The sequence below is a fragment of the Pristis pectinata genome, chromosome 33 (assembly GCF_009764475.1).
Source record: "Pristis pectinata isolate sPriPec2 chromosome 33, sPriPec2.1.pri, whole genome shotgun sequence".
Classification (NCBI taxonomy): Eukaryota; Metazoa; Chordata; class Chondrichthyes; order Rhinopristiformes; family Pristidae; genus Pristis; species Pristis pectinata.
In genome coordinates, this window is record NC_067437.1 from 16,962,937 (window position 1) to 16,979,204 (window position 16,268).

The 16,268-nt window shown below is 50.5% G+C and overlaps 1 protein-coding gene across 1 annotated transcript in view; it reads left to right on the top strand.

The window, feature by feature from the left end:
• Positions 1–4,828, top strand: part of poldip3 (polymerase (DNA-directed), delta interacting protein 3) — a 36,097-nt gene extending 31,269 nt beyond the window's left edge. The window contains exon 9 of the mRNA XM_052043038.1: positions 1,139–4,828. Within this exon, the coding sequence (XP_051898998.1) occupies positions 1,139–1,310 (172 nt within the window). The 3' untranslated portion in view covers positions 1,311–4,828. The remainder of the gene's footprint in view (positions 1–1,138) is intronic.
• Positions 4,829–16,268: the final 11,440 nt, after the last annotated feature.

A 16,268-nucleotide genomic window follows, 5' to 3' on the forward strand; every position in this document is an offset into this window, starting at 1 on the left:
GGGATTTTGCTTCTGATTTTTACCCAGTGACTCACTGGGTATCATCTGGAACAGTCTCTGTTGATTTACAGTTCAACTCCCTGCATTCGTTCACATGCTGGGCTCCCTAGGGGAATCTGCCAGTGTGGAATCGGTAGCAAGGTCGAGCCAGTGGGTGGGGCAGGAGTAGGTAAAGTGCATGCGATACCTGGGCGTGTGTGGCTGTGTTAGGGGCAGGTTTTATCCACAACTCCCACTGGCTAAACCAATTTCTGGACTTGGGGTAGTTTCTTTATTTGCTTAAAATACGGAAGAGCATTCAGCCCATGGATCTCATTCCCCCACTTATTTCCCTGCACCCTATTCTCCCTATCATTCCCATCAAATCCCCCCAGATTTGATCCCTCACCCACTCACTTGGGACAATTTATAGTGACCAAAAGCACCAACATGTCCTTGGGATGTGGGAGGAAACCGGAGCACCCGGAGGAAACCCACATGGTCACAGGGAGAACGTGCAGACTCCACACAGACAGTGCCGGAGGTCAGGATTGAACCTGAGTCTCTGGAGCTGAGGCAGTGGCTGTAACCACCTTTGATGCTAGTTCCTCATGGACTCTTCGTTTTGTCCCCATTGGCTCTTATTGATGAAGATGATTGTGTTGGGACTGACACTGTACCCAGACCCTGCCACCAGGTTTCCATTCAGACTCCTGACTGCTCTAGTGTTGATAAGGAGCTGTCAGGAGAAGCCGAAGGAGCTGGTGAGTTTGCCCATGAAGCCACCCTGAGATTGCCTTCTCCCCAAAGCAAATGAGCAGTGGGCAAGGTGGGACGATTTTTTGCTGCATGTAGAAACCAGCAGGAGATTTTCCACCATCTCCTTCCTGATGTTCAACAGCCTTTCCCCCACCCCCCACAGCCTCGCTGGCTACCTGAGCTGAGTCTGCAGCCTCTTGTCACCGGCTGCTGCTGGTTGCCTCCGGATGCACATGGGGCTCTCCAGAGCCGGAGTGGGTTCACACACGGTTATTTGGCTGATACCAGTCTTGGACGCGTCAGGTGGAGGAGGGGTTGAGAGGGTGGGGGGGCACGGTGGGGAGAGGGGACTGAAACATCAGGGTTGTCCATCACTGATCACCTCCCACCTCTGCTGCAGGAGACTGAGCGACACCCCGGTGGCGAAGAAGCACGAGGTCCCCAGGGTCAAGCCCCGCCCGTCCAACCAGCCCCCCGCAGAAGTCGACCCAGAGACCGTCCTGAAAGCGCTCTTCCAATCTTCAGGACCCTCGACGTCAGCCCAGCCCACTGCTTTCAAGATCAAACTCTAACGTGCGATCAGTGAGACCACCTCCAGACTCGACCACAGCCCAACTCCTCTGCCTCTGTCGTCTTCATAGTTTCCTGACTTCCTTTGAGCCCCTTCCACCTGATGCTGTCTGGAGCTGGTGAAGTACAGCGGGCAATAGCTGAGGTGCCTGCCCTATCCCGGATACGTCGGTCTCTCGGCTCCTATCCGTCAGCATGCTGTCACTTGTCCTGCTCAGCCAGGTCACTGAACTTGCCTTTTAAGCCACCTGGTCGGAGTGCATTCCTGTGCTGGCGAAACAGGTTGTTCCATGGATTAATCTGAATATGGTGCTACCAAGGACGTTGCTCATTATCCCCTCCCTCTGGTCTAAACTGGCTGAGCTCTGTGGGAGGTGGCCTGAGTGACAGATGTGGCAATTTAACCTGCTGCCCTGCTCCCTCCTCCCCGGGTCCCAGGAGCTCCCCTTCCCCCCCCCACAGGGAACAGAGTCGTCAGGTCTCTGTGCTCCGAGCAGCTCCTCACTGCTCCCCCAATTCTCACATCTCCCCCAAACCGTCCAAAGTTTGACCAGGGAAAGGCAGCAGACTAGGTCAGTGCCCCCGGCAGGAATAAACCTCACTCCCTACTTGCATTCTTGATCACCACTCCCTGTTCATCCTCCGGGCGGGCCCGAGAGCATTGCTGTGTGTGCTCCAGGTGCTGATGTGATGGGACTGGCTCCTGACCAGCTGCATTTTCATTTCATGCTCAGTTTACTGCAGAGTAAATCACAAGCCCAGACCTGGCCTTGGGCAATGCTGCAGGAGCTGGTCTGCACCCCTCCACCCCCTCCCCAGCCTGCAGGCTCACCAGTAGAGCAGTGGTTCCATCGTTGCTGGGGCAAGGCAGTGGAATGGAGATCACTGCATTGCTGAGACGAAGCTGGTCGCTGCTGAGACTTGGCAATCACGGCTGTCCCTCCCAATTCCTGCACCCCTGTGTGCAGCCTCCAGCAGCACTGCAGACTCAGTTACATTTGAGATTCTACATTAAAGTTTTACTTACCCCCAGAGAGTCTCTCCCTCCCTCTCCACTCCAGATTTTCCTGTGTTTGTTTGGGCTGCTCTCCTCCTGCACTGTGAGGAACCCAGACTGCTGAAGGGGTGAGTGGCCAGGAACGCTGCTCTGATCCCCTGTCCTGAGCCCTGGCACTCACACTACAGGCCCCAGCAGGACAGCTGGCTGCTGGGGAGGCTTTCTGCACTTAATACATGCAGTGAAAACATTTGGTGATTGCATTAAATAAGTTCGTCAGCCTCTCGTTTCGGAAGTGGGAGAATCTCACAGGCTGACGAGTGTCCCTGCGAGAGGTAAAGGAGCTAGAATGGAAATATTTCACAGGTACAAGGCCACGTGGGTGTTTAAAAGGGAAAACTGTTCAGCTTCACTACTCATGCCTTGCAGAGGGAGGTCATTGAAAGGTTGTAAGTCTGGGGTGAATCAGCCCATGTCTGAAGGGGTGAGTAGATCCTTTATGTAGGAGTTAGCTGGATCCCTTGTGGAAATGTGAGGAGATCCTATTGAAGAAAGTGTGAATAATTGTTCCCTATTCGATTAGAGTAATTCTGTCATTCTGGTCCTTTTGAAGGTTTTGCCCCCTTCATCTTTGCTCCCGGGAGTTGAGTCCCAGAGGACTGCAGACTGGTGTGGAGAGACATCCACCTCGGGCGTGAGCCCAGGCTCTGCACATTGCCGGGCTGCTCAACTGCCGGACCTTCATAGTCCATTTCCCTAGATTAATTCCTGTTTGTTTTTGTTTCAGCTGTGAATCGGTGTGGACTGGATGATCATTTAGGGATTATACAGAGGGAGGAGGGTGTTAGTTTTATTCAGAGTTTGAAAGATGTGACAGTGTGTTTGCTGCCTTTGAGTGTCAGTAAGCTCTATCTGGTGTAGTGTGTCAGTCCATGGAATGCAGCAGAACGTAGCTGGGTTTGAGGCAGTGCTGCTGACGGGGCTTGATGCCTAGGACCAGGACACAGCACTCACTGTATGAGGAAGTAGCAAGGGACCTATTGTGACAATGGCAAATGGTTGTAGTCGATAGTAGGGTATATAGTACTTGGATACTGGCTGGTGTGCTGCGGTAAATTACACGTGAACCATTGTTAGAATGAGATGCAGACCCCTCCTTGTGTGGAGGGTGTATCAGTGGGAGGATTCAACTTCAAAATGCCTCCAATATATTGGTGACTGGTCAAAAATGAATCCATTATCTGCATGTTCACCTTGATTGGAAAGGGGACGATAAGGAGGAATGTGTGGAAGGGACTTTTCCCAGTAAGAGTCAGTGGTAACTGTGTGGTTCCCGTTGGGAATGGACTGGGTCAAGAGAACAGACCTGTAACCCACTCCCAACAACTACACGTTCTCCCTGCTCCACACCCAGCTGCTGCCCCCAGAGACCCCCAGCATCAGACCCCCAGTGCTCTACTGGCCCATTGTGGCCTGCCCACTGTGTTGTCCATGCTGGAGAGCAGCTGCTCAGAGACTAATGGAGCTCAGAGTGGTGCTTGCGATGTCAGGTTGGTCCAGGGTCACACTCAGACCATAACTGGAGGTGCGTCATCCACTGAGGTTGTGTGGGGTCGGCCTTAGCACATTCTCTCCCAGTTAGGTTCACCTGAGCGCTGATACTCCGGGGCAGCCCGGGGTGAGACAGCCGCGCTCTCAGCCGGCTGGAAGAGATCCAAAGGCATCACTTCAACAAGGGTGGAATATCTATGTCTCAACCAAAGTCATCAGACCGGCTCGTTCCCTCATGGCTGCCTGGGGACCTTGTCAGTTGTGTTTCTGACATTACCGTGATTGAGTAGATGTTGTCATTGGCTGTGTGATGCCCCGGGGTGTGCAGGATGCCGTATGTCTTGACGTGGTGGTGAATGTTTTTGCCACGTCTGTCCTATCCACCTTGACCATCTCATTCTGACACTGACAGTGTTCCAATTTTTAAAAAAAAACAGGAGCAGTTTGCCGGTGACTGCTGTGTGAAAAATCCCAGGGCTGTAACCTTGGATGTGTTCCACTTGGGGCGGGGTAAATTTGATTGAAATATAATTGTGTTGTTTTTTTAGAAATAAAGCTCCCAGGAGTACTTGATTTAGCTGGAGCTGTGTATTAAACCCACAGATCTTATCAAACATGTCCTGGATGCAGAATAAAGGCAGCGGGGGGTGAACACAGGCAGATCCGTTCCCCTTGTAACACCAGGGGCAGTGCCCTGATCATTCTAACTTCACGCACACAACCTGTTCCATGGAGTCGTGTTGTTGTGCCTGGACGGTGACCGTTGTAAGCAGGTTTAGCGTTTGACCATTTTAAACTGTGCTTTGCGCACCAGGCAAGGACCATGTCTGATACAGACCAGCATTGGTAGTCAGACAGGTTGTGTAAATACGTTTATCTTAAACAGTGTGTTCTGTTCCTCATTTACAATACAACCTAAGTAGATATTGTACAGAAAATAATTGTCATTTGTCTTTCGTTCATTCACCAACATTAAACAGGTACACAACGTAATGGTTGTAGGGTTGTGCAGCACACACAGTCCGCCTGCTGAAAATCATTAACCAGTTACCTGGTGACTTGACCTAAATCTGCTCACCATGAGCCCCTTCTCTCTGCCTTTACCTGCAGCTACAGAATAGGGATAATCTTCAGCACCACAATTGCAGTGTGTATACACACACACACACACACTCTCTCTCTCTCTCCCCCCAACCAAAAAAAAGCTGCAGTTCCTCCACATCAGAAGCAGTTTGATCTTTTATTCCCCGGAAGTTCTCTGCCTTCCTGTACAGTTGTCCTGGTTACTACTCATCCCTCAACCAACATCACAAACTTGATCATCATGGCACCACTTTGTGGAAGCTGTGTGCAAATTGGTTGACGCACACCCTACAAAAGTTCACTGGCTGTAGACCAGTTTGGTACATATTGCAAGGGATGTGAAAGATGGTATATAACTACAAATCTATCTTCACGTCGCCCACTTGTTGCTGCTCCTCATGCATGAGCCTCACTGTCTCAGCCCAACAATTGTGCTTGGCTCGCTAAAAGAATTACTCCGTTACACACCCATGTTCCTTTCCCAACACCCAGCCAAATACTCCATTCCAAGAATGTATCCAGTTCCATTTTCAACGTGGCTGTTGACTGTTTCCACTGCCCTTTTGTGAAGAGCAGTTCACAGATCACTGCATCAAAAGATTCTGATTATCTGCCCAGCTAAAGACTGCAAAGCTGTCCTCTGGTTACTGTCCCTCATCCAGTGGAGATTCTTGTGAATTCTCACCAAAGCCTTCAATATTTTGAATATTTCTATTGAAATAATGGATCAGTGACTCCTTCAAACTGTGCATTAAGAGTTGACTGAGCTGAAATCATTTTCACCTCTGTTCCTGAAGTCTGCAGTCGGGATACAATGGTCTGCAAAGCACTAATAATAGTGTACAATCTGCTTTCTCTAAGGATTATTTGTTTTGTGTGTTCAGTCAGTGACACCCATTATACTCCAAGCAGCAGATGATGATATTGATACACCTCATTAAGGGCCAGGAGAATGGAGCTTCAGTGCCCATTATGGAGTAAACCCCCCCCCCCCCCCCCAAATCAGGACACTCCCTACTCACCTCAGAATGATAAGCAGAGACACAGCCAAGGTTCAACATTCCCCAGAATTTGCGGTTGGAATTTGACCAGCTTATCAAAGGTTGCCAGTACACATCACTGCTGAGCTCCCCACTCCAGAACGCACACTGGGCAATGAGGATTTTGCATCCGCCCCCAGTATTCCAAAAGTTGCTGAACTGGGGTCTGAGACTGAGCTGAAAGAAGGCTCCTGTCCAGAATGTAGATTTCTTGCTCCATGCAGCAACTTGGTACCTTGACTGCTGTCTGCCTTGATCCTGGGATATGGATAAGCAATGTCTGAGGTGTCTCAGCATTGTAGAACATGGGTCAAATTCAAACCATTGGTCAGAATCCCATCCCCATGGTCCTCTCCCTGCTAATAAGCAGCCAGTGATTTTATGCAGAATTTAGTGCTGGAAATTGGCCTCCAGTAAGGGTATGTGGTGAAACAGGAGGATCGATCTTTGTTTGCTATGGAGGGTTTTGCCTGGGGCTTGTATCTCTTGGGGATTGAGAGCGGGAATTCACCACCTGTAAGAGATGGTCTCGGCCGTGTATTGCTGGCAGTGTCAATTCTATGCCCTGGGTAGGTTCATTCTGTACCTTCTCCCACACTGCAGTGGAGTAGGTAAGTCAGTTGGAGACACAGGAGACTGCAGAAGCTGGAATCTGGAGCAACACACAAGATGCTGGAGAAACAGCGGGTCAGGTAGCATCTGTGGAGGGAACAGGACAGTCGATGTTTCAGGTCGAGACCCTTCATCTGGACTGGTGAAAATAAGGTGGTGGGGACCAGGGAACTGGAAGTTGTTCAAATACTGGCGAGCACACAAGGTATCCCAGATATAGGTGGGGACTGGACTGGGGGGGGGGGGGGGGGGGGGAGACAAGATGTTGAGGTATGAGAAGATGAGGAACAGTCCAGATGAAGGGTCTTGACCCAAAATGGCAACTGTCCACCTCCCTCCACAGATGCTGCCTGACCCACTGAGTTCCCCCAGCATCTTGTAGGTAGGTCAGTTTGTGGTATTCATGTGAAGTTGACTCGAACTGTGGAAGAGATACCTAGGGTGGTCTGGCATAAAACCAGAGAAATGTATACAACTGCTCATGCTGCCAATCCCACTTCCAGCTCCAGAGAGCATCCTTGCTGCAACACATCAGGTGCACATCTCATGAGTTAAATATCTTGAGAGTTTCTGCCTCTACCACCCTTCCCCCACCACCTCCTGTTCAACGCCTGCATGAGCTCCAGTGTTTACCTGCGACCTGGACAGAGCTGGTACGGCCCTTGTGAAGCTGGTGAAGGACCCACAGGATTCAAAGAGCTTCTGGGCAACTTTCCTATCTCTGCAAACTTCAAGTTCCTCATCCTGCATCGTCTCGGCAAAAGGAGTTTAATGTGGGGAAGTGTGAGGTCATGAAGGGAAACCTCTAAGTGGAAAAAGACAGCAAACGAGTGAAGTTCAGAGGGATCTAGGTGTTCTAGTGTATGAATCACAAAACAGCAGGCAGTGCAGCAAGTAGTTAAAAGGGCAAACCATATTTTGGCTTTTATTGCGATGAGATTGGATTTAAAATATAGAGAAGTTTTATTACAATTGTACAGGGTGCTGGTGAGGCCACATCTGGAGTACTGTGCATGGTCCCTTACCTAAGAAAGGATATAGTAGCATTGGAAGCATTGCAAAGGGGATTCACCAGGTTAAATCCTGGGGTGGGAGGGTTGTGCTGTCATTAGAGGCTGGATGGATTGGGTGTCTGAGCTTAGAAGAATGAGGGAGATCTAACTGAAACACAAGATCCTAACGGGGCGACAGGGTAGACGTGGAGATATCTGCACCAGTGGGAGAATCTTGAACAAGGGAACATACTTTTGAAGTAAGAGGCTGGTCATCTAAAACCAAGGTACATAGCAAATTCTTCTTGCAGAGGGTGATGGATCTCTGGAATTCCCTGCCCGAGAGAGTTGTGGAGGCTGGCTCATCAGAAATATTTAAAGTGGAGGTGGATAAATTTTTAAAAGATCAGGGGATCAAGGCTACGGGGACCTGACACATGAGGGTAGATCGGCCAGGATCGTTTAGAATGGTGGGGTAGGCTAGAGAGGCTGGGTGCATTACTGTACCCCTATCTTCTTGTGAGTAACTGTCTTTGACATCAAGGCAACAATTGACCAAGTGTGGCATCACGGAGCCCTGGTAAAACTCAAGGCAAACACTGCAGCAGTTGGAGCTGTACCTAACGCTAAGGAAGATGGTTGTCAGGAGTCCCTCATCCCAGCCCCAGGACACCACTGCACCATCTCCTCAGCCATCTTCAACTGCTTCATCAATGACCTTCCTTCCATCAATAGGTCAGAACTGGGGATGTTCGCTGATGATTTGTGCAGCGTTCGATTCCGTTCACGACTGCTCAGCAAATGAAAGGGCCGTGTTGTGAGAAATCCACATGGCTGTCGCATGCCAGTAACGACATTGACCCCCGCTGACCGGAGGACGGCATTGCTCCTCTGATCGGAAACAATACTACTGTCAATCAAGGTGTGGCTCCACCCACCCCTCAGGTGTGAGAGTACCCTTTGCCTCTGAACCTGCCTGACCATTGGCTGTGGCAGGAACCTTTGTCTTTGACTCCCACACCATTGGCTCATTTAAATCACAACAGTGAGGCTCCACCCAGCCTCCTAGCACCATAAAAAGGGCTGCATCCCCTAGCCCTTCCTCTTTGACGACCCCAGGAGTAGTGAGACAATGCTGCAGAGATCATTGGTAAGAGTGCATCACCACATGGTCAGGGAGCGTTTCACTCAGACTCAGGGAGCGTTAAGGGCCAATGCTAGTGTGGGACAGGCATTGAAGTGTTATATCCTGAAGTTGTACATTGTTATTGTGTGCTTGTGTGTATCAGTGTGTGTGTGTGAGTGCATTTTACCCCAGTCGCGTTTCCCCTCTCGTGTTCATGGTATCCTGTGCGTGAATGAGCGTGTGTCTGTTCCCATCCATTCTCTCCCGCGTTTGCCTTTGTGATTAAACTAGATTTGGTCTACAAAGCTCGTGTCCAGAGTCCTTGATCCTTAAGACAGCAAAGAACGATTTCACACAACAGGTGGTTACAGCCAGGAGACCATTCCTCTGTCTTTTTACCTTGTACATCAATGATTTGGATGATGGAATAAATGGTTGTGTGGCTAAGTTTGCGGATGACACCAAGATAAGTGGAGGAGTAGGGAGCATAGAGGAAATAGAAAGAATGCAGAGGGACCTAGACAGTTTAGGAGAATGGGCAAGAAAATGGCAGATGAGATTCAATGTTGAGAAATGTGCAGTTGTACACTTTGGAAGTAGAAATAAGCGGGTAGATTATTATCTAGAAGGAGAGAAGATTGATAGTGCGGTAGTACAAAGGGACTTGGGGGTACTTATACAAGATACCTTAAAAGTTAACCACCAGGTTGGATCGGTGGTTAAGAAAGCGAATGCTATGTTGGCATTCATCTCGAGAGGTATAGTGTATAAAAGTAAGGAAGTGTTGATGAGGCTCTACGGGGCGCTAGTGAGGCCTCATTTGGAATACTGTGCGCAGTTTTGGGCCCCGCATCTTAGGAAGGATGTGCTGACGTTGGAGAGGGTTCAGAGGAGATTTACGAGAATGATTCCAGGAATGAAAGGGCTTATTTACGATGAGCGTTTGTCGGCTCTTGGACTGTACTCGCTGGAGTACAGAAGGATGAGAGGGGACCTCGTAGCGACATTTAAAATGTTGACAGGTAAGGATAGAGTAGATGTGGCTAGGCTGTTTCCCTTGGTGGGCGTGTCCAGGACCAGAGGGCACAATCTTAGAATTAGAGGGTACAGTTTCAAGACAGAGATGAGGAGAAGTTTCTTTACCCAGAGGGTGGTGAAATTGTGGAACTCCTTGCCACGCACAGCAGTGGAGGCCAGATCAGTGGGGGTGTTCAAGGAGGAGATAGACAGATATCTAAATAGTCAGGGTATCAAGGGATATGGGGATAAGGCTGGCAAATGGGATTAGAATAGTTTTTTTTTTCTCTCTCTTTTTTTCCCACCCCATTTCTTTTTCCCTTTTCCTTGGAGCAGACTCGATGGGCCGAATGGCCTGCTTCTGCTCCCTTATCTTGTGATCTTGTGATCTTGTGATCAACTCCCCCCTGGTCCTGCTTCCCTTCCCCTCCCCTCAGCCCAGCAAATCCTGTCCATTCTCATGTTATCCAGCTCCTTTGTGAACTCCACCATTAAATCTGCTCCACCACCACCCAGGCAGTGTGTTCAAGTTCAAGTTACTTTATTGCCATTCATCCATATGCTATAAAAACACATGGCGGAATGAAATGTCCTTTCCCCCAGACTCACACAACAGAGGACATACATGGAACAGAAGACATACAATAAACACAAAAACAACAATCAAAAAATTAAAAAAATAGTGCAAGTACAAATAGTGCAAAAAAAAGGTACATACAAAATACAAATTTAGTGCAGGGTTAGTGCAAAACCGAGTTGGACAAGAGAAATACAAGCTCAGTGTGTTGTACTCATTGTATAAACGTGTTCAGCAGCAGCCAGAGTTCGTAAACGCTGTTGTGCAAACCGGAGCTTTTGACGCGGCATTTGTCTACCAGGGTATTCAGGAGCCTGACAGCCCGGGGGAAGAAACTGTTGTGCAACCTAGTAGTCCTGGCCCGGATGCTCCGGTACCACTTGCCAGACAAATAGGTCGTGGGAGGGATGAGAAGGATCGTCTATGATTCTATAAACCTTACGTGTGCATCGTGTATTGTAAATATCTGAGACGGAGGGAAGAGGTGCTCCAATGATCTTTCTCGCTGTACTTGCAATTCTCTGCAAAGACTTACGGTCAGGGATGTGACAGTTACCGTACCAGGCAGAGATGCAGCTGGTCAGGACACTCTCAATGGTACCGCTGTAGAATGTGGTGAGGGTGGGGGAGGGCAGGTTTGCTCTCTTCAGCCGCCGTAGGAAGTGAAGACGCTGCTGTGCCTTCTTGGCGAGGGAAGAGATGTCAGTTGATCAGGACAGGTCGTCTACTATATGTATTCCCAAGAATTTATAACAGCTGACTCTCTGCACAATGATGCCATTGATGCACAGGGGTAAGTGGTCAGCCTGAGCCTTTCTAAAATCCACAATCATCTCTCTTGTTTTGTCCACGTTCAAGGAGAGATCGTTGACTGAGCACCAATCCGTCAGCCTCGCCACCTCCTCTCTGTGAGCTGTTTCATCATTCCTGCTGATTCCAAACTACAACTGCTCCAGAAAATGTTTTCCGCACGGACAATTTGTTCTTTCCCCAACAGCATTCATTCTGTGCCCTCTGAGTTCAGAAGAGTTTCTTCTGATTTACCATACCTTTCATTGTTTTACTATGTCTATCAGATCCTCTCTCAACTTCCTCTGTTCCAACGTCAACCCAGCCCGCTCTATGCTGTCATGCTATGGGAAAGATGCCACAAAGCTGGAAAGAGTGCAGAGGAGATTTACGAGGATGTTGCCAGGACTCGAGGGACTGAGTTATGGAGAGAGGTTGAGCAGGTTGGGACTGTTTACATTGGAGCGTAGGGGAATAAGGGGTGTGTAAAGTCATGACTGGCATAGATAGGGTGAATGTGCACAGTCTGTTTCCCAGGGTTGGGGAACCAAGAACTAGAGGGGAGAGGTTTAAGATGAGAGGGGAGAGGTTTAATAGGAACCTGAGGGACAACTTTTTCACCCAGAGGGTGGTCAGTATAAGGAAGGAGCTGCCAGAGGAAGTGGTTGAGGCAGGTACATTAACAACATTTAAAAGGTACTTGGACATGGAGAGGAAAAGTTTAGAAGGATATGGGCCAAACATGGTCAAATGGGACTAGCTTAGGTGGGAATCTTGGTCAGCATGGACCGGTTGGACCAAAGGGCCTCTTTCCGTGCTGTATCACTCTGTGACCAACCCCTTCCACCTGGCAACACGGAGCTCGGTGTGTTGCTGGAGGGGTGCCCACCTCCAACTGCACCAGGGTCCGCCCGGAATAATCCAGCAGGGTGAGGAAGCAGATCGGTCCCTGAGGCAGTGGCCACAGCCCCCCAGCTCCAATAGACCCCCGGGGCGGGCTGAGAAACGGCAGACCCCTCCCTTCCCAGTTCCACGGCCGTTCGATCATCCTATCAAGGTTCCTCGTTGACACGTCTGGCCTCAGCATCACCCCCTCCTCACCAGTGCTTCACCGGACCCACCCTGCCCGCTCTCCTTCGCCGAGGGTGCGTGAGATTCCTCCAGCTCCATCAAATGGCGATCGGCAAGTCCCGTCCCACGGTCTTTTCCACCTTGCTGGAAGCCGTGGAAATCATTCACTTTTGCCACAACTTTTTCATGTCTGGGAGGTTAATTTCATCCAGAGATTTTTTAGTACATTTGGTTACGATGTTGTCTTTCCAGCGCTGGATCACCCTTAAACCAGGATCACTGTCCGTGACATCAAGGATGTAACAAAAGGTGCAGTGAGCGTGACGTGAACAGAGAAACTAGGAGCAGGAGAAGGCGGCTCGATCTGCTCTTCCGTTCAGTAAGGTCACATAGAACGTACAACAGTACAGAACAGGAACAGGCCCTTCAGCCCACGATGCCTGTACTGAGCATGATGCCAAATTACCTGCACCTTCTATCCTCTCCTACCTTCATGATGCATGTCCCTCCATTCCCTGCATATCTAAAAGCCTCCCAGCCCTTCACATCCCCTTTTAAACATTCCCCCTCTCACCTTAAACCTCTGCCCTCTAGTATTTGACATTTCTACCCTGGGAGAAAGGCTCTGGCTGTCTACCCTATCTATGCCTCTCATAATTTTATAGACTTCTATCAGGTCTTCGCTCAGCCTCCGCCACTCTGGAGAAATCAACGCCCAAGTTTGTCCAACCTCTCCTTATAGCTTGTACCCTCTAATCCAGGCAGCAACTGGTGAACCTCTTCTGCACCCTCTCCAAAGACTCCGCGTCCTTCCTGTAATGGGGCAACCAGAACTGCACACAGTGCTCCAAGCGCAACCTAACCAAAGTCTTATACAATGGCTGATCTGATTGGAATCTCAACTCTGAGTTCCTGCCTCCCTCTGGTAACTTTTCACCCCCTCGCTTGTCAAGAATCTATTGACCTAGGGGTTAAAATTACACAAAGGCCCTGCTTCCATTGCCCTTTGAGGAAGAGAGTTCTAAAGACTCAAGACTCCCCATGAGAAAAAGAATTCATCTCCCCTTCTTAAAGCAACCACTTATTTTTAAACAGCATTAAACAGTGATTCCTCGTTCCAGTCTGCTGTCGCACTGCCAGATTGTCCAGCCCCATTGATGATGCAGTTGAAGTCAGCGGCCAGAACGACCGGCCAGGACGTTGCCAGCGGTGGTGGGAGCTGCTGGGGGCTGGCTGGCCGCTCACTCTGCAGAGGTGAAGTGTACACCCGGAATGGAGTGTTCCGGGACATCACGTCCACCACGGGGCAGGGAGACACCCACCCACCACCGACTTCAGTGATGGTGACGCTCCCCCTCCCCCCGCCCCGCGGCAGGCTGGAGCCATGGCAACCACTGCCCCCCATCCCCCCCGACCACACCGACAGCCCCTGGGACTACGGTCACACCCACTGCCAGTGGTCAGAGGGGCGTTGGGCTGCACTCCTGAAGGAGCGGGTCGGCCTCGACCTTGGCGAGGGATCCCGAGGTGGCCGCACACCGCACCGTGGCTCTCGCACCGCGCACGTTAGTCGCCCGAGCCGCTGCGGTGGGAGTGCGGGTTCGGAGATCCCACCTCCGCCGTCAGTCGCTCAGTCCCAGCACCGCAGCCTGTGTCACCTGCTGCGCCCCCCCACACCGGGGGTCCACCTCCCGACTGCCTCCGGGGGCTAAGCCCCTCCGTGGGGAAGGAGATGGTGTTGTTGGGGGAGATCTGACATTTCCTGAGTTCCACATCCCCACGGTTTGTGTCCGGGTTTGTCACAGGTTCTGCACACTCTGGATTGTCCCGGTAACCACATCCGCAGCTCGTGTCTGTCGGGAAGCAGGGCGATGGTGGGGGGGGGGAGATGTTTCCCCAGGGTGTCAGATGGATGATGTTTCCCTCCTTGTCTCCCCCCAGCTTCACCTTAACACCATTATTGCCGCACAGTTACCCTGCTCACCTCCAACGTCCGCGCTCGCTCCTGCTCCGTCCGCGCACCTCCTGAGGAACGTGCGCACCCCCACAATGGGCCCGGGGTTGGACATGTGCACGATCATCGTCCACTCCTCCCATGGGGGCAGGGAGACACTGTACCGCCAGCAGCGACAAGGGTGCTGACACTCCCTTCTCCTCGAGACCCCTCACCATCCTCGGGCATCCTACGACTTTCCTCAAGTATCCGCTCCGAGGAAAGTCTTGCAGGACAAAGCCATCCTCTGGTCTGAGGCCACACACCTCAGGATGGCCCCTCTCGACAAGATGCCTGGGTGCATTGGCTTCAGGAGACTTGATGTGCACCTCGCAACCCAGTCGCCAATTGACTGGCTGTGCTCCTGTGAGATCATAAGAGTCCCCCTTGCCAGGTAAACATCAAATTTAAGAAAGTTATTTTTGGAAACAAAACATCTTATTCATAAAATCATCTAATAACTTTAACCAGCAAAGCAAGCTGGAGTATACAGGCGATCCCCGCGTTACGGCCATTCGGATTATGGAAATTCACCCTTACAGAATTCACAAACCACTGCCCAGAAATTAGAGATGCAGAATAAAATTCACTCTTACAGAATTAATGTGATCAAAAGTAAATAAATAGACACAATTCAAACACGTTTCTTGACGCGGGCACAGATGACGAGGCTTCGTGTTACAGAAAATCGCAATACGGACCAATCCAGGAACGCCACAGCTCCTCCAGTAAGACGGGGGTCTCCTGTATCAGGAATGGGTTGGTACCTGCCGTGTAACATGGCCAGGCAAATTCTGGCAAGGTAGTTGTTAATCTTGACATTCAATGTCGTCACCGTTGTCAAGTCCCCACATTAACTAAATATTGTGTTCAGTTTTGGTCACCCTGCTCGAGGAAAGATGCCAGAAAGCTGGAAAGGGTGCAAAGGAGATGTTGCCGGGACTCGAGGGACTGAGTTATGGAGAGAGGTTGAGCAGGTTGGGGCCTTTTGCACTGGAGCGGAGGAGAATGAGGGGTGACCTTATTGAAGCGTATAAAATTGAAGGGCATAGACAGGGTGAATGTTCACGGTCTTTTTCCCAGGGTTGGGAAATCAAGAACTAGAGGGCACAGGTTTAGGGTGAGAGGAGAGAGGTTAAAGAGGAACCTGAGGCGCAACTTTTTCACCCAGTCTATGGAACGAGCTGCCAGAGGAAGTGGTTGAGGCAGGTTCATTAACAACACTTAAAAGGTACTTGGACAGGTACACGGATAGGAAAGGTTTAGAGGGATATGGGCCAAACATGGGCAAATGGGACTAGCTTAGTCTTGGTCGGCATGGACCAGTCAGGCTGAAGGGCCTGTTTCTGTGCTGTATGACTCTAGAGTTTTCTGGAGTGCACTGAGTAGATAGGGGAGGGGATATGAACTGATATTTAAGCAGCTGGTCCATAACGCTCAGCAGAAATTTATTTCAGTTAGAAAGAGGCACTACACAGCACTACTGTGATGAAGTGCTTTGAGAGGTTGGTCATGGCTAGAATTAACTCCAGCGTGAGCAAGGACCTGGACCCACTGCAATTTGCCTACTGCCACAACAGCTCTACAGCAGATGCAATCTCACTGGCTCTCCATTCGGTCTTGGAGCACCTGGACAACAGGAAAACATACGTCAGGCTGCTGTTTGGGGAAGGACTACAGTTTAGGTTTCTTCTGCCGCTGGAGAGGGAGGGGCGAGGTCAGGCGAGGAAGCCTCTTAAATATTGTAAATGTGGGACTGCGGTATCACCCCAGGGAGCCACACGAGTGGCATCGGTGCTGTGGTTTTTTATATAAAAAGGTAACACTAATGATCGATCTGTACACGAATGTAAAGGTTTGCACGGTTTTAGAAGGAAAGGGGCTGACCATGTAACGCGTCGGGTGTATCGGAGTTCCTTCTCACGGGGGAGGTGGTGGATGTCTGGAATCCTCCCCCCGAGGGCTGGGGGTTGGGTCACTGGGGGAACAAGGGGGAGGGTCAGTGGGGGACAAGGGGGAAGGGTCACTGGGGTCAGTGGGGGAACAAGGGGGAAGGGTCAGTGGGGGACAAGGGGGAAGGGTCAGTGGGGAACAAGGGGGAGGGTCACTGGG